Source organism: Salvelinus fontinalis, chromosome 26, assembly GCF_029448725.1.
Source record: "Salvelinus fontinalis isolate EN_2023a chromosome 26, ASM2944872v1, whole genome shotgun sequence".
NCBI classification, from domain to species: Eukaryota; Metazoa; Chordata; class Actinopteri; order Salmoniformes; family Salmonidae; genus Salvelinus; species Salvelinus fontinalis.
In genome coordinates, this window is record NC_074690.1 from 45130213 (window position 1) to 45153479 (window position 23267).

The 23267-nt window shown below is 39.9% G+C and overlaps 1 protein-coding gene across 1 annotated transcript in view; it reads right to left on the bottom strand.

Annotated features, from left to right (window-relative positions):
• Positions 1-5418: 5418 nt before the first annotated feature.
• Positions 5419-23267, bottom strand: part of LOC129824436 (voltage-gated potassium channel subunit beta-1-like) — a 79779-nt gene continuing 61930 nt past the window's right edge. The window contains exons 9-14 of the mRNA XM_055884087.1: positions 11497-11582; positions 11018-11138; positions 10739-10833; positions 10513-10633; positions 10303-10391; positions 5419-9810 (exon numbers count right to left, since the gene is read on the bottom strand). Of these exons, the coding sequence (XP_055740062.1) occupies positions 9715-9810; positions 10303-10391; positions 10513-10633; positions 10739-10833; positions 11018-11138; positions 11497-11582 (608 nt within the window). The 3' untranslated portion in view covers positions 5419-9714. The remainder of the gene's footprint in view (positions 9811-10302; positions 10392-10512; positions 10634-10738; positions 10834-11017; positions 11139-11496; positions 11583-23267) is intronic.

The window sequence follows — 23267 nt, forward strand, 5'->3', positions numbered from 1 at the left end:
TGCAAATTAATTACTTAAAAATCAATGTGATTTTCTGGATTTTTGTTTTAGATTCCGTCTCTCACAGTTGAAGTGTACCTATGATAAAAATTACAGACCTCTACATGCTTTGTAAGTAGGAAAACCTGCAAAATCGGCAGTGTATCAAATACTTGTTCTCCCCACTGTATATGAATTACAAATCAGCCTTTACTTAAATCATGTTTCTAGTCTTTTGCATAGTTACAATGTGTAACCATTGATGTCCCAGGAGCAGGAGTGGTAAACACTGTTGAAGGGTGAAATTGTAATACATACATGCAGACACAGAATAATTTAAAGAACTGCTGCTCATTCTGTTCCCCAGTTCCGGAGGTCTACGTCAACGGCTTTCTAGGATTCGCTGAGCAGGGATTTTCCTCATTGGCGCCAGACCGACCCGCACCGCGCCCCTGTGGTTGTCCCCGAGGCCGGTGTCGTCCCGCTGCTAGTGCAGCGTATGGAGGGGGGGCTTTCTAGGCTTCTCTGAATGAGATTTATTATCATCAACTCCGGACTGTCTTTTCTGAATACACACACCTGGTTCCCATTTCCCCTGATTAGTATGTTATATATTTGCCATCTGTTCCCTCTGTATTTGTCGGTTATTGTTCCCATGTCTGTTGGTCGTGTGAGTACCTATGCATTGGTGCAGCTGTTATGCTGAGTGCTTTATATATTGTGTATTACGGGTATTGTGCCGTGTCATTCAACAAGGTTTACTCTCACTCTTTTTTTGGGGTACAGCCCAGTGTTTTGTATACATGTTTGTTATGGGTGTATTAAAAATCCCTATTTTGTATTCCTGCGCCGGTCTCCAAATCCTTTATACCAGCGTGACAGTTTGATACACCTGGTATTGGATGTGACTGAAAATAATGTTTGATAGAGATTCATACCTTTATATATTTATTTGCACCTTTATTTGCCAAGGAAGACTATATGATCAGTGAATATATTCAATGTACAGACTGCAATGTAGCAGCATACCACCCTGCAGCATACCACCCTGCATACCTCTGCTGGCTTGCTTCTGAAGCAGGGTTGGTCCTGGTCAGTCCCTGGATGGGAGACCAGATGCTGCTGGAAGTGGTGTTGGAGGGCCAGTAGGAGGCACTCTTTCCTCTGGTCTAAAAAAAATATCCCAATGCCCCAGGGCAGTGATTGGGGACACTGCCCTGTGTAGGGTGCCGTCTTTCGGATGGGACGTTAAACGGGTGTCCTGACTCTCTGAGGTCATTAAAGATCCCATGGCACTTATCGTAAGAGTAGGGGTGTTAACCCCGGTGTCCTGGCTAAATTCCCAATCTGGCCCTCAAACCATCATGGTCACCTAATAATCCCCAGTTTACAATTGGCTCATTCATCCCCCTCCTCTCCCCTGTAACTATTCCCCAGGTCGTTGCTGCAAATGAGAACGTGTTCTCAGTCAACTTACCTGGTAAAATAACGGTAAAATAATACATAAATAAATAAAAAAATGTGGGGATCTCATGCATGGTAATAACTACAGTACATTGAGACGGCCCTGAAATTTTCTGAACCGTCTCAGTGCTTTTCTTTCCAATAGGGCGCTTCTCCTTTAATTCCCAATTAAATAGCCAGCATCAGCTGCACAAAAGTGGGGTAGTGATTGAGACATGAATGAGGATGTGTTCAACCCTCAGTTCCTGAAGCTTCACTATTCCGTTTGTTTTGTTGCCTTAAAGTGTGTTTTGTAGCCTAATAGCTAGTTTACCCAGGATTGGATCCACTCTTTGCGTCTGTGGACTACACCTCTCTGTTGTTCTTCGTGGCCTTTTCTCCGCTCCACAACCTTTTTGTACATGGTATTTCATTTGTTTTGGGGTGATGTATACTGTGATTTATGTAGTCAGTTGTGCGGACGTATTAGTCTTTGATACGCTTTATAGATGTGTTGTAAAATAAGTGGTATTTTGATTGTATGATTAATACTGGGTTTACACTACGGACCAACGTTGCGTGACTAAGGTCACTTGAGTCCCTGAACTTCTTTACCGGGCTGGACTCTTTTTAGGCCCGAGGTACAGGACATTTCTGGAGGAACCAGAGCTCATTAGTTGTTATATTGTTATGTGTGTGTGTGGTCATTTGTTGTTAATACAACCCACACAAAAGAATACACTTGTTTTTCAAGTTCTTTCCAATGTTTTAAGGGTTTATGAAAAGTGTATTTCCATCCTGACTTTTACATAAATCCTTTGTATTGGTGTAGACATGACGGACCAGATGGGACTCATTCCCTCCCAAACCAAAAGGAGAAACCAAGGTGGTAGGCACAACCTACCTGGCACCCCTATAAATAACCTCAAGTCAAAACCTTTACAACATGTCTATAGGACTTTCATCCATGGCACAATAAAGTTATTATATTCTACTCAAGCCATTCAGACTTGAAGTCGATACAACGACTTTGATAGCTGAGGTTCATAGATAGGTTCTGAACTAATATTCATACCAAAGGTTTTTGGGTCCATACACAGATCAGCTACATACTGTAGCTAGCTACACATCCATAGGCATACAGTTATAATTATCCTCCACTACACAATAAGCAAATAGTTTGCTCGCTATGTTCCTTTAGCTGTATTGCATGGCAAATATAAGCAAAGCAAGCTAACACAAATGTACATTCAATTTGCAGTAAATGCTTTAGCTAGCTAGATTCTTTACGTCCACTGTTTCACAAGATGACAGCCTGGTTTGCTGGTTCTCTCAGGAGTCCCTAAAACATTAAACATGATTTACAATATCATTCTCATGTCATAACACTAGCTACCTAGCTGGCTAATGTTACCTAGTCAGCTAACTTGCTTAATAGCGATTTTCGTAAATTAACTTTATGACAGAAAAATATGCACAAACGTTTGTCTCTACATTAACTAACATATTCCTCTCATTTGTAAATGTTTTGCTTGACTCGTTATGACGTTAAAACTACTTACATTTGCTTCCACCGTAATGATTTGTCAGCCATCTTTGCTGAAGAACGTCACCAGGGACGGGTTCGTCAAATTCATCATTGGAACCACTCGATATGATTGGTTATATAAAAACCTCGGGACCCAAATGCATAATGACTGCTCTAACTCCCCCTTGCGGTGGTCTGGAGCAATGAAGCCGTGACCCTGGGTACCTCTAAAAAACGGATTTAAGTTTGCCTGCATTAAAGTCCCCGGCCATTAGGAGCGCCACTTCTGGAGGAGCATTTTCTTGTTTGCTTATGGCCTTATAGAGTTGGTTGAGTGCGGTCTTAGTGTGGTCTTATAATAATGCATTTTGTTTTGTAAAGCGGCTTCTTGCATCAAACAACAAAATGTTCAGTCACCTCCTTGTCTGAAGGACAAGTGGATGAACAGGTTACTGGCAAGCCCTGCATGCTTTTTTAAAAAGTCTCATGGACTGTAGGCCTACATTGAACATGTAGGCTGCTACTGTAGACTGAATCATAGAACCGCTATTTCCAATTTTATAAAAGTTATGTGAAGCATTTTCTCCATTGTTTTTTTTATGGTAAGCCACTACTGTAGGCCTACATTATGATCAAATAGCCACAGTATAAGAGGGAACATTGCTCCTCAGCACAAATTTCTGCTGGCCCACCAACCAATGAATTTATGTTATGCCCCTGGAATAGAGCACACACAATCTCCTATACTATTCCATTCGGATTAATATTTGAGTTTCATTCCAAATCGCAATACACACCAATTTTTCATATTTATGTTTTTTCATCAGAAATTATTTCTTATGTGTGTGTAAAATATGTAATGTTTGTATCCTGTATATTTGAATTTGATATGTGGTTGTCTCACCTAGCTATCTTAATATGAATGCACTAACTAAGTCACTCTGGATAAAAGCATTTGCTAAATGACTCAATTGTCAAATGTAATTATTTTACATACAGAACTCATAACTGTATAAATAAATAAAAATGTATATAAATAAATATTGATGTCACAAATGTATAATTTGTACAGTTCTTTATTAAAAGTATGTATAGTGTTTAGGTAGTTATTTTTCACATTTGACTGTAAAACCAAGCAGCTCTACCCATCTGACAGCGAGGTGGATATATAGCGTTTTTAACCATATGGAAACTATCAAGTGTTAGATTTCAAGCAAATATATGTCTGTCATTGAACAACCCCATTTCATGATTAGATGGTGAAACATTCTCTCTACAAGTTCTTTAAACAGTTAAAGCTAATTTACCAACATTTCTGGAAAAAAGAAAATATAGCGTTTTGGAATAAAACTCTTGATTTGATCTACACAATACATAACTATGTGAACACTTTGCAAATGGACAAGCTAGTTGGCTAGCTCGCTAACAGCTGTGTTAACTTTACCTTGCTGGCTTGCTTGAGCAGGTTGGTTGCTAAGGTCAGAAGAGCTGCCATAAATTCCGATGAATCTTAAATAATCTCGCACCCGACACTGTATCGTGTTTAGTGACACAAATTCATGGGTAGTTGAATGCTAAATATAATCAAAGAAAGAGATTCAACTTTGCTTTGTTATTTGTAGCTAACGTTATGTGGTATCCCAGGAGGTCTCCCCCAGGGGGTGGTAATAGAGGGGAGGTACGTGATGCGACGTTGGCTCCCTCTGCTGGGAGTAAACGAGCTGGACACCCCGACACGGATAGCTCCAAGCGGAGGTAATTAGAGATTGTGCCAACCAGCCGTGGAGGCCACATAAAAGGAGCACTGTGGCACATCGCGAGAGAGAACTGGGAGAGACCGACACAGAGCCAAAGCGGAGAAGAAGTACCGAGCCAAACCTAAGTGATTGTCTTTGTTGTATTTATTTTATGTCCTAGTAAAGTTGTGTTTGCGGACTAAAACCTCCCTGTCTCTGTGTTAGTCTCTGCATGCTCAACCCAGCACCCCACAGTTTACCACAGTTAGATGGTCAAGAAAAGTTTGCATTATAGCTAGCGGCTAAGTGGTTCTCCTAAACCTGCTACGAAAAGTCAATTTTGACAAAGGCTGTATCCCTTCTAGAAAAAAACGGCTTTGGCAGAGGTACCAAACAGGGCATTAGTGAAAAAGTGATGAATCAGTGCATTGTGTGCATCAGAGAAAAAGTTAATATTCCTTTGAAATCAATAAAAGGTTTAATGTTGTTCAAATAGAACATCGAGACAATTTAGATATCTTATTGACTTCTGCGTGCTGGTGGAAAAAGCTACATAATGAAATTGGTAGCCTACATCCTTAACTTTAGAGGAACATTTTCCCAATAAAGTCATCAATTCCACTCTGACCATTACTTTCACATGTTCCTTAGTCCTGGAAACTTGTCTTTTACTTATTTTTTTACTACATATTTACAGTGCTGCTTGATATGAGGTGCTTTCTGAACAGAAAATACCATTGTTCACACTGGATATTTATTAATATATGTACAAATTAACAACAACAATAACAAATACAGTCTTGACTCAAAACTCAACCACTAACATAATCTCATTATACAATTTTACATTTGAACAGACATTGTATTCAGTTTTAGCCCTGCTGCAATGATAAAGGGGACAGCTAATAACTTGGATAAAATGAAAATGCTTCTCGTGGTTTGGCGGGTCATGTTTCGGAGGACTCGACCTTCGCCTCCCAAGCAGGCTGGGGAGTTGCAGCGATTTGACAAGATCGAAATTATGGACAAAAATGGGTTAAAAAAAATAAAATATATATTAATATACATGTTTTAATGTTTCTGTACGTGCTTTGTACTACGTACATGAGTTCAATATCTGTCAGCAGAAGAGACGATCCAGAGAAATGGGAAGATCCTATGAAAATAGTATTCCAATAGTGTGTTCTGCTGTCCAGCATTGAAAAAATTAAATGAGTTAACAGTCATTACAAATGTTTTGAATTTGAAATATTCAACCCAACACCTCTGTTGGTATTTTAGCATCATGATGCAAAAAAAAACGAAAGATCTCATCATGTACCAAAGAGTTCATTATCACAACAACAATGCAGGGCTAGGTAAGCACCCAGGTCGTAGGGTAGGAAGGGCTCAGCCATAACTGACCATCACGGACAGTAGAGATCATTCGCACATGCCACTGTCAATCACTCTGAAGACAGGAACACAGTCCTCTGTCCAATAGTTTTTCCTCAAAATGTCCTACTGTAGTCTACAGAGGTCAGCAGGATGGATAGAGAGAGGGTTCACTTTGGCTTCTACAGAATGCAGAACAGCTGGGTGTACCCAGAGCCATGTACAGTGGCAAGACAAAGTATGTGAACCCTTTGGAATTACCTGGATTTCTGTATAAATTGGTCAGCAAATTTGTCACAACAATAGACAAACTAATAAAACACAAATTATTATAATTTTCTTCTCTATATTGAATACATCATTTAAACATTCACAGTATAGGTTGGAAAAAGTATGTGAACCCCTAGGCCAACCAAAAGCTAATTGGAGTCAGGAGTCAGCGAACCTGGAGTATAATCAATGAGAAGAGATTGGGGATGTTGGTTAGAGCTGCCTTACCCAATAAAAAAGACTCACAAAATGTGGGTTTGCTATTCACAAGAAGCATTGCCTGAGGTGAACCATGCCTCGAACAAAAGAGATCTCAGAAGACCTACGATTAAGCTGGAAAGGGTAACAAAAGTACCTCTAAAAGCCTTGATGTTCATCAGTCCATGGTAAGACAAATTGTCTATAAATGGAGAAAAAGTTAATCACTGTTGCTACTCCCTAGGAGATGCCGTCCTGCAAAGATGACTGCAAGAGCACAGCGCAGAATGCTCAATGAGGTTAAGAAGAATCCTAGACTGTCAGCTAAAGACTTACAGAAAACTCTGGAACATACTAACATCTCTGTTGACGAGTTTACGATACGTAAAATACTAAACAAGAATGGTGTTCATGGGAGGACACCACGGAAGAAGGCACTGCTGTCCAAAAAAACGTTGCTGCACGTCTGAAGATTGCAAAGGTGCACCTGGCTGTTTCACAGCGCTACCAGCAAAATATTCTGTGAACAGATTAAACTACAGTTGAGTTGTTTGGAAGGAACACACAACAGTATGTGTGAAGAAAAAAAGGCACAGCACACCAACATCAAAACCTCATCCCCACTGTAAAGTATGGTGGAGGGAGAATCATGGTTTGGGGCTGCTTTGCTGCCTCAGGGCCTGGACAGCTTGCTATCATCAACAGAAAAGTGAATTCCCAAGTTTATCAAGACATTTTGCAGGAGAATGTTAGGCTATCTGTCCGCAATTGGAGCTCGACAGAAGTTGGGTGATGCAACAGGACAATGACCCAAAACACAGAAGTAAATCAACAACAGAATGGCTTCAACAGAAGAAAATACGCCTTCTAGAGTGGCCCAGTCAGAGTCCTGACCTCAACCCCATTGAGATGCTGTGGTATGACCTCGAGAGCAGTTCACACCAGACACTGAAACAGTTTTGTAAAGAGGAATAGTCCATAATTCCTCCTGACCGTTGTGCAGCTCTGATCCGCAACTACGGAAAACGTTTGGTTGAGGTTATTGCTGCCAAAGGAGGGTCAACCAGTTATTAAATCCAAGGATTCACATACTTTTCCCACCCTGCACTGTGAACGTTTACACAGTTTGTTCAATAAAGATATGAAAAAGTATAATTGTTTGTGTGTTATTAGTTTAAGTAAACAGTGTTTGTCTATTGTTGTGACCTAAATGAAGCTCAGATCAAATTTTATGACAAATTTATGCAGAAATACAGGTCATTCCAAAGTGTTCACATACTTTTTCTTGCCACTGTATATAGAGAGTTAGGACACTTTTTTGAATATTGTTGTAACTCTAGACATTCAGTTAATTTAAATATTCCCCATGCAATGTTAATGAGGTGCTAACATGGCTGCCATAGAATGTTGACATTTATACAATGGGTGGGTCTAATCCTGAATGCTGATTGGTTAAAACCGCATTCCAGCCAGTGTCTATTCCACAAGTTACCACCAACTAAATCAATGATGTTAAAAATATATTTTTTTATGAAAATATGTCAATCATTACTGGAATATGTGATAATAGTGATAATGTCCTCGAAGCCGGTGTTTGGAGGATATATTGGCACGCGTTGTCACTTAAGTCATGTACAGTGCCTAGTAAAAACCTACGCACCGCTTGTACAGTCTTCAGATTTTGCTGCCTTGAATTTAAATCTGAAACGGGATTAAATAGGATTTTTGTTTTCCTGCTGATCTAGACAATCTACACACATTTTCAAAGTGAAAGGAGATGCATAGAAAATGTCTAAATGGATTAAAAAATAAGAAGCAAAGATACCTTGATTGCATAGCTCTTGGTGGATGCACTATTGGCAGCAGTTACTGCTATGACTCATTTTGAATAAGATTCCACCAACTTTGTACAAGTTTTAGGGCAACGTATATACATTGTGTTTGTCAAAATTGCTCAAGCTCAGTCAACTTGGTTGGGAATTATTGATGTATTAGCAATATTCAAATCTTGTCTCTGATTTTAAAGCAGATTTAGGCCAAGTCAGGACTGAGACTGGACCACTAAGGAACACTAAACATCTATTCGAAAGCCATTCTGGAGTGTTTTTGGCCTTAAAATTCATATAAATTTCCTTCTGAAGAATACAATTATATCCTAGTGTTAGGTCTTCAGAGGAATGAGGCATGTTTTCCTGTAAAATTTTAGATTTCCTTTGCTCCATTTATATTGATCTGGACAAACTCCCCAGATATTGCCGGTGACATGCATACCCATAACATGATACTGCCACTACAATACTTGGAAATACAGAGGTTTTTACTCTGTGATGTGTCGCGTTGGATTTGCCCCAAACGTTTTCTTATTTAGGCCAAAAAGTGAATTTCTTTGCCATGATGTATTGCAGTATTACTTAATGGCCTTGTTGCAAATTGGATGGATGATTTAGAATGGATGTTTTAGCACAGGCTTCCTTCTTTTTACTTTGTCAGACATGCCAGTAATATGGAGTGAATGTGATGTTGTTGATCCATGTACGTCTTTTAGTCTCATAGTGATATCCCTGAGCAGTTTTCCATTCTCGGCCACAGCACATTTAGGAAGGGTGGCCAGATCTTTGCAGTGTCTGGGTGATATGATACACCATCCAGAGATGAATTACCATACTTGACCATACTCAAAGGGATATTTCGTGGCTTGGGATTATGATTAACCTCCCCTGATCCATGCCTGTCTAAAAATGTATTGCAGACATGCTTTTAAAGCTCATTGGTGTCTCTGAGGATGAATCATTGTTTGAAATGCACTATACACTATCCTCTGACGTTACAAAGACAGAGGAAGTTGCTCTCAAATCAAGAGAAAGACTACTTTTACAAACAGATGGACCCCATTCAAGAAATTGTGTGATTTTTTTTTATGAGCACATCTTGATAACGATGATTGTTTAGGCAAGTTTAAACTGTCTGCACTGTAGCAGAGCTGTGGCATGCATGCTTTGTCAAGTAGAGCTCTCAGTTAACAACATTGAGTACAGATTGTTCTTCATACAGATGAGGCAGGAGGAGGAGCTGTGCAGAACACACACACATACACAAGAACAGGGTTGGGCACACACTGGAGGTGCCATTGATGAGAACTTGTCCAGATTAGGCCTATCAATCACAGTTCTGTAAAATGGTTCTATCCTAATGTGCTTGATGAAAGTCCTTCTTACTGTGCGGTCGGTTTCCCAAGACGTGGTCAATCTCTGTGACAATGCCTGCTGTCATCTTTGGAATGACCTACAATATATGAAAAGGAGAAACAAAACATTTGATTCAGTTAGTTGTGAAGGTGATAGCAGTAGTTAGTAAAAACACCACAATAGATGCACTGTATCCAAAATATTCAACGAACAGTGTAGACTAGAGAGAGGGAACAATGTTTGAGTGCTGAGAAAGGGACGCCAGAAAAATTACATAATTTATTACAATTTTTATTTACTACGTCCATGGTCCAAGTTCCGGCCTGGTCGTCAGTAAGACAGCTGGTCTAGCTCAGTTGGTAGAGCATGGTGTTTGCAATGCCAGGATAGTTGATTTTATTCCTGGGATTACCCATATGTAAAAATTGTATCCACAGATAACTGTATGTCGCTTTAGATAAACGTGTGTTCTAACTGTCATGTATTGTTGTTATTATTATTATATATTAAAGCTTGAAATGTATTCTTCAAAGGAGTCCTGCTCCCCTAAATGTAGACAGTATAGTAGTATATGAGAGATGCTCCTTGCCTCCATGGCCCTCAGGTTCTCTGCAAGCTGGATGGGGTTGGATGTTCCCAGCAACACTGAGCTCACTCCTTCATTCCTCAGGCACCAGGCTAGAGAAAGAGAGAGAGAGGTTAATCAGGACAAGTCCCTTGTGGAGTTAGTCCCTCCAAGACTCCAAATAGGGCAATCCTCTACATTTAGCATGGTTATCTGTCTGTACCGATATCTTACCGATGGCTAGTTGTGGCAGAGTGCAACCCAGCTTCTCAGAGATGGTAGTCAGCTCCTTCAGCTTGGCCTGTTGTTTCCTCCCGTCCTCACTCACTATCTTCTCCTTCAACCAGGCATACGGCTGGAGGAGAGAGAATGGAGAAGGATCTTAGAAAACCCCTGAGGACCAAGCAGACATTCATAAAACCCCTCAGATGTTGTTGGGACAAGAAGATACGAGCAGTACCTTCATGGAGGCCCTGGAGCATTCTGGGATACCATTCTCATACTTCCCAGTGATGATTCCACAGGCTAGAGGCGACCAGGATACCACACCCACACCTGCAATGGCACGTGGTAGTCAGGCCACATGACAGGCAAGGTAATCATCAGACGACCATGGTACTGAAGGACAAAAGAACTGGTATCTACAGTTTACCTTTTGAGGCATGGAATATTGACTGGTATGTCAAAGACCACAGCATGCAGGCCACAGCATGCACAGTCCAATATAGATGCCACTTGCCTATCTTGTGGTAGAGCTCAGGCAGCTGTGTCTCCACCTTGTCCCTCTGGAAGAAATGATACTCGGCCTGCTCACACACCGGAGGGATCAGGTTAAACTGCCTAGCCACAGAGTACGCCTCCTAAAATAATGAGGGATGAGAAAGAGAGGAGGAGGAAAGGGGAGAGAAACATGGTGAGGAAAGTGGCATCTGAACTCTACTGACGGCATTCATCTTTTAAAGCTTTGCATTTCTCGCCAGACCAAACTTCCATATCTTCAAAAACATTGATATTACAAGACATCCCCTGCACTTTTCAGACTTCATTTACCTTTACCCCTGTAGTGTTTGTTTACTCCCTGATGTCAGACTTCAGAAGCATTCATTTCCCAAGCATGCTCGTGAATTATGTGGACAGAATCTAGTCAGTAGGTCTACGGCAAATTAGAGTATGAAGTTCAGGTGTTGTGAGGTTGTGAGGAAGTGTGTTTCTGCTCACCATGATCTCCATGGCAGACCACCGTGATGTTCCCCAGTACATGGACATACCCTGGTTGATCACATGGGTCATCACCCTCACGATCTCTGCAGAGACAAAAACAACAAACACCTGCTAGCCAAGGGAGGGAACCATGGCTTTTTTGGACAAATGGGATGTTGTGAGTATTGGTGTAGGTTGGCATCTGCCCCTTTCTGCACAAAGGGAGTTGGGAGAGTATAGCAAAATCAGATAAATTATGTTTTTAAGTGATGTTCCCCTGAAAATATACATTAATTGTCCGTTTACCTGTAAATCGAAGCCTGGTTGTGTTTTGAGTGGAACATACAGAGGAAAACTGATACGATGAAGATACTCCAATGTTAAGGAGACATCAGAAAGATCACTTCTCATTACTAAAAGATGCATTATAAAGGCTTTGTATAATTTCAGCCAGTAGTTTTGAAAGTAGCGCTCACGAGCCAAAACGGGTCCACGTTACGTTCTGCTAAATAAATAAAATACAAAAATATGTCTGAAATGTGTATATGTTACGGATTCCAATTCCTACAATGTGTTAGCAATTTTTAAAGTGCTTAAAATCCTGTTCAATCTTCTTAAAGGCATATATTGACTTTTGTTGTCTAATATCCTACTGGGCACACCAAGTCAGTTCAACCTGGAGAATTGGGTAATATTTGTTAGATGAGATTCCAACCTATTTTCACCCTCTCAAAAGACCACCAAAAGACCTAAAAGTTTGTTGAAATCCCAATGTGTTATCACTATGCTTTCAACCATCTAAAAGCACAACCAAATTCCAATGGAAAATCAAATTCAGATTTTTGGTTTAGTTGTCAGCTAAATGTGTTATCATTGCGCTGTCAACCATTTAAAAGCAAAACAAAGATCAAATGGGAATACAATGTCAGATATGTTGTTAATTTATACAACAACTTAATGTGTTATCACTGTGCTTCATCTAATAGCACAACCAAATGACCTGGATTGCAGTTGAGATTACATTAAAGTACATGGTGCAAGTGTTCATTGCCGTTTGAGATTCTGTGAAGGCTATTATAGCAATTGTGAAGATTTCCACAGACCGGCGACCATGAACATGCACGCTTTCTATGATTACATAAGAAGACATTTATTGTTACAGTAACCTCAAATTGTGGCCAAGGATGTGTTACTCATTTTTAAAATGAATACATACTGTTACATTAGTTTGTAAGATAGCCTTACCATTGACGCTATTTACTGTCTTACAACCAAATATGAACATTTAATGGAGATGTATCTACTGCTTGGATAGTTAGATCTGAGCCACTGGCTTAATCCGATACCTTTAGCGTTTGTTGTTGGTTGAGATGGAGATGTGAATCCAACATATCATTTGTTAACTTGTCGACAAGTTAATAGGCTGTTTACCGTATTGCTAGTGTGTTATTGAATTGTTTTAGGTTGTCAACACAAACAATATTAACATTTGGAGATGTTTTTTCTGCTTGGATAGCTCCATCTATGCCACTGAGCTTGGCTTTAATTCCAGTTTGTTTACAAATTAATTATTGATATGTTGGCTTTAATTACTGCCTCAGAAACCCGGATCCGGGATCCCCCCCCACCCCCCCACACTGATTAGCATCGCTAGCATAGCGTCACATTTAAATAGTAGCATCTAAATATCATTAAATCACAAGTCCAAGACACCTAATGAAAGATACAGATCTTGTGAATAAAGTCACCATTTCAGATTTTTAAAATGTTTTGCAGGGAAGACAAAATATTTAAATCTATTAGCTAACCATGTTAGCAAAAGACACCCTTTTTCTTTGTCCACCATTTTTTCTCAACACCAGTAGCTATCACCAATTCGGCTAAACTAAGATATTGATAGCCACTAACCAAGAAAAAACCTCATCAGATGACAGTCTGATAACATATTTATGGTATAGGATAGGTTTTGTTAGAAAAATGTGCATATTTCAGGTATAAATCATAGTTTGCCATTGCAGCCACCAACACAAATCTCACCAAAGCGACTAGAATTACTACAGAGAGCAACGTGTATGACCAATTTACTCATCATAAAACATTTCATAAAAATAGACAAAGCATAGCAATGGAAAGACACAGATCTTGTGATTTCAGACAATATTTCAGATTTTCTAGGCGTTTTACAGCGAAAACACAATAAATCGATAAGTTAGCATACCACATGTGCAAACGTCACCCCAGCATGAATTCAAGCCAAAGGGAGCGATATCGTTATCATCGCCAAAAGATATACATTTTTTCACTAACCTTTTCAGAATTCTTCCGATGACACTCCTGTTACATCATATTACAACATACATATATTGTTTGTTCGAAAATGTGCATATTTAGCCATAAAAAACCGTGGTTATACAATGAAAATAGTAGCAAATCAAGCCTCAACATGTCGGACGCCATCTTTCATAGTGATCTAGTTTAATCGAAAGCTAATCATATACTTGACAAAAAAATACAGGGTTGACAGGAATCGAAAGACAAATTAGTTCTTAATGCAATCGCTGATTTACATTTCTAAAATTATCCTTACTGTGCAATACAGGGTTCGCCAAGCGAAGCTATAGCAAACAAAATGGCGGATATATGCGTTTAAAATATTTCGACAGAACAACGATTTATCATATTAAATATTTCTTACTATGAGGTGATTTTCCATCAGATTCTTGGGCAATGCATCCTTTCTTGGGTCTAATCTTCTTTTGGTCGAAAGATGTCCTCTGTCCGTCGAAATGCCCACTAACGTTCGACCGGGACCCCGAAATGTGCCCAAAGCTTCAAAGAGCATCACATAGAAATTCCTCAAAATCGCACTAAACGGATATAAATTGCTATAAAACGGTTTAAATTAACTACGTTATGATGTTTCTAACTCCTATATCGAATTAAATTACAGACGGATACATTTCACGTTGATAACCGAGCCTCTGAAAATGGCATCCCGAAGTCCTCTTCTGCGTAATGCGTAGTCGAAAGGGGGGCTACGCTCACTCCTTGGCCTTTTATAACCTCTGAGAGCTACGCAGAAAGCCCATTCCACTTCTCATTGGTTACTGACATCCAGGGGAAGGCGGGTGCAGTTCATGTCGTTCCATAGGATATACACAGACTTTCAAAACTGATCTGAAATCAGAGCTTCGCTCTCAGACCATCGCAGTACCTGTCATGGATTTCGCTGTAGAAAGAGTTCTGGGTCACCCACAGACAAATTTCCAACGGCTATAGAAACTAGAGAGTGTTTTCTATCCAATATAATTAATAATATGCATATTGTACGATCAAGAATTGAGCACGAGGCAGTTTAATTTGGCGACACCCAGAAATAAAAAATGCTAATTGCGCCACCTATTGACAAAAGCCTCCATTTCCACCGAAAATCGAACTGAAAGAATAGAACTAAATCATATCCAATCCAACTTTAAATGCAATTTAAATACAGTTTGATTTGATTTAGTTGTATTTTTTTACTTTGAGATGGAGACGTGAATCCAACATACACTAAGTGTACAAAACATTAAGGACACCTTCCTAATATTTTGCCCTCAGAACAGCCTCAATTCATCAGGGCATGGACTCTACAAGGCGTTGAAAGCTCGAAACCGTTCCACAGGGATACTGGTCCATGTTGACTTCAATGCTTCCCACAGTTGTGTCAAGTTGGCTGAATGTCCTTTGGGTAGTGTACCATTCTTGATACACAGTGGAAACTGTTGAGCATGAAAAGCCTAGCAACATTGCAGTTTTTGACACAAACTGGTGCGTCTGGTGCACCTACTACCATACCCCGTTCAAAGGCACTTAAATCTTTTGTCCTGCCCGTTCACCCTCTGAATGGCACACATTCACAATCTATGTCTCAATTGTCTTAAGGCTTAAAAATCCTTCTTTAACCTGTCTCCTCCTCTTCATCTACACTGATTGAAGTGGATATAACAAGTGACATCAATAAGGGACCATAGCTTTCACCTGAATTCACCTAGTCAGCCTATGTCATGGAAAGAGCATGTGTCCTTAATGTTTCGTAAACTCAGTGTATTTATAATTAACTTGTAGATTCAATTGGAAATCAACCAAAGCTTGAAACCCCAGGCCTACATATCTATTTTTAGTTGATCCTGGACTGAATTTAAACAACAGCTGTTGGTGACTTCCCAGATACTAAATACAGTAGGCTTAAATAGCATCATTGATGATGTATGATTGATCAAGTATGGTTCCATTTAAATTGCTCTGTTGAACCTACCTTTTGGAATGACTTCAATAGCAACAGTTAATCTATTTGTTTAACATTTCAATTTCACCTTTATTTAACCAGGTAGGCCAGTTGAGAATAAGTTCTCATTTACAACTGCGACCTGGCCAAGATAAAGCAAAGCAGTGCGACACAAACAACACAGAGTTACACATGGGATAAACAAACGTACAGTCAATAACACAACAGAAAAATATATATACAGTGTGTGCAAATGTGGTAAGATTAGAGAGGTAAGGCAATAAATAGGCTGTTGTGGCGAAATAATTACAATTTAGCAATTAAACCCTGGAGTGATTGATGTGCAGAAGATGAATGTGCAAGTAGAGATACTGGGGTGCAAAGGAGAAAAAAACAAAAAAACAATATGGGGATGAGGTAGTTGGGTGGGCTAGTTACAGGTGGGCTGTGTACATGTGCAATGATTGATAAGCTGCTCTGACAGCTGATGCTTAAAGTTAGTGAGGGAGACATATGACTCCAGCTTCAGTGATTTTTGCAATTCGTTCCAGTCATTGGCAGCAGAGAACTGGAAGGAAAGATGGCCAAAAGAGGTGTTGGCTTTGGGGTTGACCAGTGAAATATACCTGCTGGAGCACGTGCTACGGGTGGATGCTGCTATGGTGACCAGTGAGCTGAGATAAGGCGGGGCTTTACCTAGCAAAGACTTATAGATGACCTGGAGCCAGTGGGTTTGACGAGGGCCAGCCAACGAGAGCAAACTGGTCGCAGTGGTGGGTAGTAGACAGGGCTTTGGTGACAAAACAGATGGCACTGTGAAAGACTACATCCAAGTTGCTAAGTAGAGTGTTTCGAGGCTATTTTGTAAATGACATCGCCGAAGTTAAGGATCGGTAGGATAGTCAGTTTTACGAGGGTATGTTTGGCAGCATGAGTGAAGGATGCTTTGTTGCGAAATAGGAAGCCGATTCTAGATTTAATTTTGGATTGGAGATGTTTAATGTGAGTCTGGAAAGAGAGTTTACAGTCTAACCAGACACCTAGGTATTTGTAGTTGTCCACATATTCTAAGTCAGAACCGTCCAGAGTATTGATGCTAGACGAGCGGGCAGGTTGGGCAGCGATCGAGTGAAAAGCATGCATTTAGTTTTACTTGCATTTAAGAGCAGTTGGAGGCCACGGAAGGAGTGTTGTATGGCATTGAAGCTTGTCTGGAGGTTTGTTAACACAGTGTACAAAGAAGGGCCAGAAGTATACATAATGGTGTCGTCTGCGTAGAGGTGGATCAGAGAATCACCCGCAGCAAGAGCGACATCATTGATGTAAACAGAGAAAAGAGTCGGCCCGAGAATTGAACCCTGTGGCACCCCCATAGAGACTGGCAGAGGTCCGGACAACCTGCCCTCCGATTTGACACACTGAACTCTATCTGAGAAGTAGTTGGTGAACCAGGCGAGGCAGTGATTTGAGAAACCAAGGCTGTTGAGTCTGCCGATAAGAATGCAGTGATTGACAGAGTTGAAAGCCTTGGCCAGGTCGATGAAGACGGCTGCACAGTATTGTCTTTTATCGATGGCGGTTATGATATCGTTTAGGACCTTGAGCGTGGCTGAGGTACGGTGTGATTCAAAATGGTCAGTGATCTGTTTGTTTAGAAAGGCAGGATAGGATAGATATAGGTCTGTATCAGTTTAAGTGGAGGTTCCTCAGCAATCATTCTCATGACAGCGCAATGGTTATAGTCAGTGACAAATATCAAAACTAAGCAGAGCTGGATGATGTTAAAACTCTGGATGGGAGACTGAAGGGATAGCTCTCCAGGAGGTCTTGCCCAGGTTTGTCTATGTTGAAAATTGGTTACCATGACAACATAATCATTTGGTTGACATTGATTACTTTTTTCAAATCTTATGTATTTTCCACATAGATTCCACATCAAAATAATTTGACAAATTATACTGAACACAAATATTAACGTAACATTCAACAATTTGAATGATTTTACTGAGTTACAGTTAATTTAAGGAAATCAGTACATTTAAATAAATAAATTAGGCCTTAATATATGGATTTCACATGACTGGTCATAGGCCAACCCACTGGGGAACCAGGCCCAGCCAATTAGAATGATTTTTTCCACACAACAGGGCTTTATTACAGACAGAAATACTCCTCAGTTTCATCAGCTGTCCGGGTGACTGGTATCAGACAATCCCGCAGGCGGTCACAGAGTCCGAGCAAAAGGCCCGCAAAAGGCCTTTTGCCTTTTGGTAGACCGTCATTGTAAATAAGAATTTGCTCTTAACTGACTTGCCTAGTTAAATAAAGTTTAAATAAATAATATATAGAAAAAAAGAAGCCGGATGTGGAGGTCCTGGGCTGGCGTGGTTACATGTGGTCTGTGGTTATGAGGCCGGTTGGACGTACTGCCAAATTCTCTTTACGACCTTGACGACGGCTTACAGTAGAGAAATGTATATTGAATTCTCTGGCAACAGCTCTAGTGGGCGTTCCTGCAGTCAGCATGCCAATTGCACTCTCCCTCAAAACTTGAGACATCTGTGGCATTGTGTTGTGTGAGAAAACTGCACATTTTAGAGTGGCCTTGTATTTTCCCCAGCGCAAGTGCACCTGTGTAGGTGCACCTGTGTAATGATAATGCTGTTTAATCAGCTTCTTGATATGCCAAACCTGTAAGGTGGATTGATTATCTTGGCAAAGGACACATGCTCACTAACAGGGATGTAAACAAATGTGTGCACCAAAAAATTAGAAAAATAAGCTTTTTGTGCAAATGGAAAATGTCTGCAATCTTTTATTTCTGCTCATGAAACATAGGACCAACACTTAACATGTTGCATTTATATTTTTGTTCAGTATACATTGAAACAACGTTTATTTAACTAGTTTGTTCCCTGTGGGAACTTTCTCACAAACATTGTGTGGTATAAAATAAATAAAACAATTGACATTGTATTCCCATTTAAACTGTGTTGTCCTTTAAAATGGCTGAAAGCGCAGTGATAACACATTTACTGTAGATGACAACTAAACAAGAAATCAGACTTTGTTTTTCCATTGGAATTTGGTTGTCCTTTTAGATGGCTGAAAGCATAGTGATAACACATTAGGAATTCAACAAACTTCTGGCTGACTTTTAGAGTTGGTGAAAAAAAGCTTGCAATCTCATTGACGTCTCTACCAAAATATTACCCACATTTACATGTTGAAATACTGTGGTGTGCGTGTGCCCAGTGGGTAGCTTGTAGAGGCTCTAATCAGAGTAGTAACATTTGATGTAGCAGAAGTCACCCGTAGTGGACCTTTGTCAGTTCTGTAATGCTGCCTATGACCCTCTGTAATTCAATAACCTCTCTCCTCCCACAGAAACAGTGTTTATGTATCGCTCTTCACGCCACAATGGCCCTGCAATACCACTCTACCCTCAGGCACAAACAGAACTGACAAAGGTCCACTTTGGGTGACTTCTGCTACATCGAATGTTACTACTCAAGTTGTCTAACTAACCAGAAGCTCTATTGTAAGGAAACAGGTGTCTTTGGACAGGTGTCTTTTATACTGATAACAAGTTCAAACAGGTGCCATTAATACAGGTAACGCGTGGAGGACAGAGTAGCCTCTTAAAGAAGAAGTTACAGGTCTGTGAGAGCCAGAAATCTTGCTTGTTTGTAGGTGACCAAATACTTATTTTCCACCATCATTTTCAAATAAATTCATTAAAAATCCTACAATGTGATTTTCTGGATTTTTTTTCTCATTTTGTCTGTCATAGTTGAAGTGTACCTATGATGAAAATTACAGGCCTCTCTCATCTTTTTAAGTGGCAGAACTTGCACAATTGGTGGCTGACTAAATACTTTTTTGCCCCACTGTATATATACGTATATAAAAAAGTGAAATCACACAGAGAGCTTCGGTGATACAATTACGGGGTGGCAGGTAGCCTAGTGGTTAGAGCGTTGGGCCAGTAACCGCAAGGTTGTTCGATTGAATCCCCGAGCTGACAAGGTGAAAATCTGTCTCTGATTCAGAGGTAAGGGGTTAAATTCCGGAAGACACATTTCAGTTGAATGCATTCAGTTGTACAACTGACTAGGGGTCTGTCCCCCTTTCCCCCCATACACTTACAAATGTATAGTCTAATCAAGCAATGCAACAGGATGTATTGGGTTTGGGTGTATTTCTCCATAAATAACTATAATCATGCTGTACAACAATATGTAAAACAGGGAGAGGTGAAAAAAGATAGATGAACCTACATCAGTGTGATTTAAAAAAATGTGATTCCCTTTCATGAGCAGCTCATTCTGTGAGCCTACAGACAGCGGAGAGTGCCAGGGTGTGTGGGTGAAACAGGTGGGAAGTGGAGAGGGGAAAATATCAGGCATGAACAACAATACATCAGTTCTGAGATGGAAGAGAGAAATGGAGAAAGAATGAACGAGATAGCTGTGAGGCGTACATTGTTCATCAGATTCGATGAATTCTTAAAGCGGCAATCAGCAGTTGAACAAAATGGAAGTGTTCTCGCTGCCACTGTTTCGCTAAAATCTCAGGGATGGGGCTGGAAAATTGCAACCACTCTCAAATTCATAGACAGACCCACAGAGTGTCTAAAACTAGAGGTGAAACGTCATAAGATTTCCGGAAACGCTTGACGAACAGACCAGGCTGGGGTTTGAGAAGACAATGAGAGAAGTGAAAAATTCTTCCTTTGTTGTTCATTTTCTCAAAATCTAAAGGCACAACCCAGATTCGAGACGACGTCTTAAAGAGCTGAACATGTGATTACTCCAACCTCGTGAAAGTGACAAACTGACACGTTTTCATTTTTGCCCAAAAACATTTTTATACCGAAGAAGTGCTTTTGATTTGACGCCCTGCACATGCGCAGTTCGGCGTGAGGCAACTGTTAGAACAGACGCGCATGACCTTAGCTCACCAACATTGACATGACATGGCCTACAAGTGTGATCTGGGATTTTATTGGAGAAGCAGTTTCTGTCTATCTTTATACTGCACTGTCTTTGACACAGCTATGGATGTAAGGACGGACCATCCATGATAACAAAATTATAGTTTTAACCATGGTTTACATTGACTTTGTTTACAAACATTGGGGTGAAACATGCTTATATTTCGGGTTCTGATGAGGCAAGACAGTTGAACTAAACTCATTAGGCATTTCTAAGTTATATTCTTCAAGAATCAATGGGTACATATCAACATTTTATAAGTCCAAAAATGGACGTACTGTAGTAACCCAGCTAACAACAAATGTTCCCACAACTTTAGAGAATGTTCCCTTCCTCTATAGGTCATTAACTAACGTTTCCATAGGAATGTACCCAGGATGTGCTTGGAATATTTCCAAGAAAATATTCCCTTAATGTCAAATAGAACTTACCTAAAACGTGGTTACCATGAACTCACTTAAGATATTCATGTTCTATACATGGGAATGCAAGAACATTCATGTGTCCCATTTCTGTGGGTTAGGAGAATATTCCATGAACGTCCCACCAAACATACACAGAACATAGTTATCATGTTCTCAGAACATAAGATATTCATGTTACAGACACGTTTCATGGGAACATTGCAAGAACATTCATGTGCACAGTTTCCTGTGTTAGGAAAATAATCCATCATCATCACACCAAACATACACAGAACATGGTTGCCATGTTCTCAGAATATAAGACATTAATGTTCTAGACAGGTTTCATGGGAACGTTGCAGGAAAATTTATGTGTATCAATTGTCAGGACGTCGCTTTATAGTTCTAAAGAATTGCTCTCCCCCCCCAAAATATTCTTTACACATCACGTCTTGTTACTGTTGCCGAATGCCCTGATTGGTGAACCACGGATCCATTCATAGCTCGCTGTCTGTTGGCAAGGTTAGAGATACTCACACACATATTTGACATATAGTAGATGGTCACATTGTGTACGTACAGAGTCATTATTATTCAACATGTCCTCACCTGGGATTTAAACTCACAACCTCTTAGAGCTTCCCACAACGCCACCATGTTCATGTCAGGTATCAGTTAATCTGACTATTCTCATCATTGATTTGATTTACTTATTTCAGAAATGTAAGGGCTGAAATGATACTCCCAGTCCTTAATGATTGCAAGCATACCCATAACATGATGCAGCCACCACTATGCTTGAAAATATGGAAAGTGGTACTCAGTAATGTGTTGTATTGGATTTGCCTTTTTTGCAGTATTACTATAGTGCCTAGTTGCAAACAGGACGGATTTTTTTGAATATTTGTATTCTGTACAGGCTTCCTTCTTTTCACTCTGACAATTAGGTTAGTATTGTAGAGTAACTACAACGTTGTTGATACATCCTCAGTTTTCTCCTATCACAGCCATTAAACTCTGTAACTGTTTAACTTCATTGGGATAGGGGGCACAATTTTCACGTCCGGATGAAAAGCGTGCCCAAAGTAAACTGCCTGCTACTCAGGCCCAGAAGCTAGGATATGCATATAATTGGTAGATCAGGATAGAACACACTCTAACATTTCTAAAACTGTTTAAATAATGTCTGTGAGTATAACAGAACTTATTTGGCAGGCGAAACCCAAAGGACAAACCATCCATGAATTTCTTTTGACTTCACTGTGTTTTCAATTAAGTTTCTATGGGAATCTAGATTTCTGAGGCATCTGGTTACAGTTCGTATGGCTTCCACTAGATGTCAACAGTCTTTAGAAATTGGTTGATGTTTTTCTTTTGAGTAATGAAGAAGTAGCCCTTTCCTTTCTGAGTGTCGAGCCAAGTGGACTGTTTTGTTTGCGGCGCGCGACATGAAGCTCGCTCCACTTTAATTTTATTCGCTATTGAACACAGTATATTCCGTCTTTAATTTTATCGATTATTTACGTTTTAAAATACCTAAAGTTGGATTAGGAAAGTTGTTTGAAATGTTTGGACCAAGTTAACAGGTAACTTATTAGATAATTTTTAGTCATGTTGGGCGAGTTGGAACCGGTGTTTTTCTGAATCAAACGTGTCAAATAAATGGACATTTTGGGGATATAACGACGGAATTTATAAAACAAAAAGGACCATTTGTGATGTTTATGGGACATATTGGAGTGCCAACAGAAGAAGATCTTCAAAATTAAGGCATGAATTATATCGTTATTTCTGAGTTTTGTGTCACGCCTTGAAATATGATTGTCATGTGTTTGTATGATGGGGTGTTGTCCTCAGATAATCGCATGGTTTGCTTTCGCCGTAAAGCCTTTTTGAAATCTGACACGGTGGCTGGATTAACAAGGAATTAAGCTTTATTTTGGTGCATTACACTTGTGATTTTATGAAAGTTAAATATTTCTAATAATTTAATTTGAATTTGGCGCTCTGCCATTTCACCGGATGTTGTCAAATTGATCCCGCTATCGTGATTTGATCCCAAAGAAGTTTTAAAGTCATCATGTTGAAATCCCTGAGCGGTTTCCTTCCTCTTTAACTGAG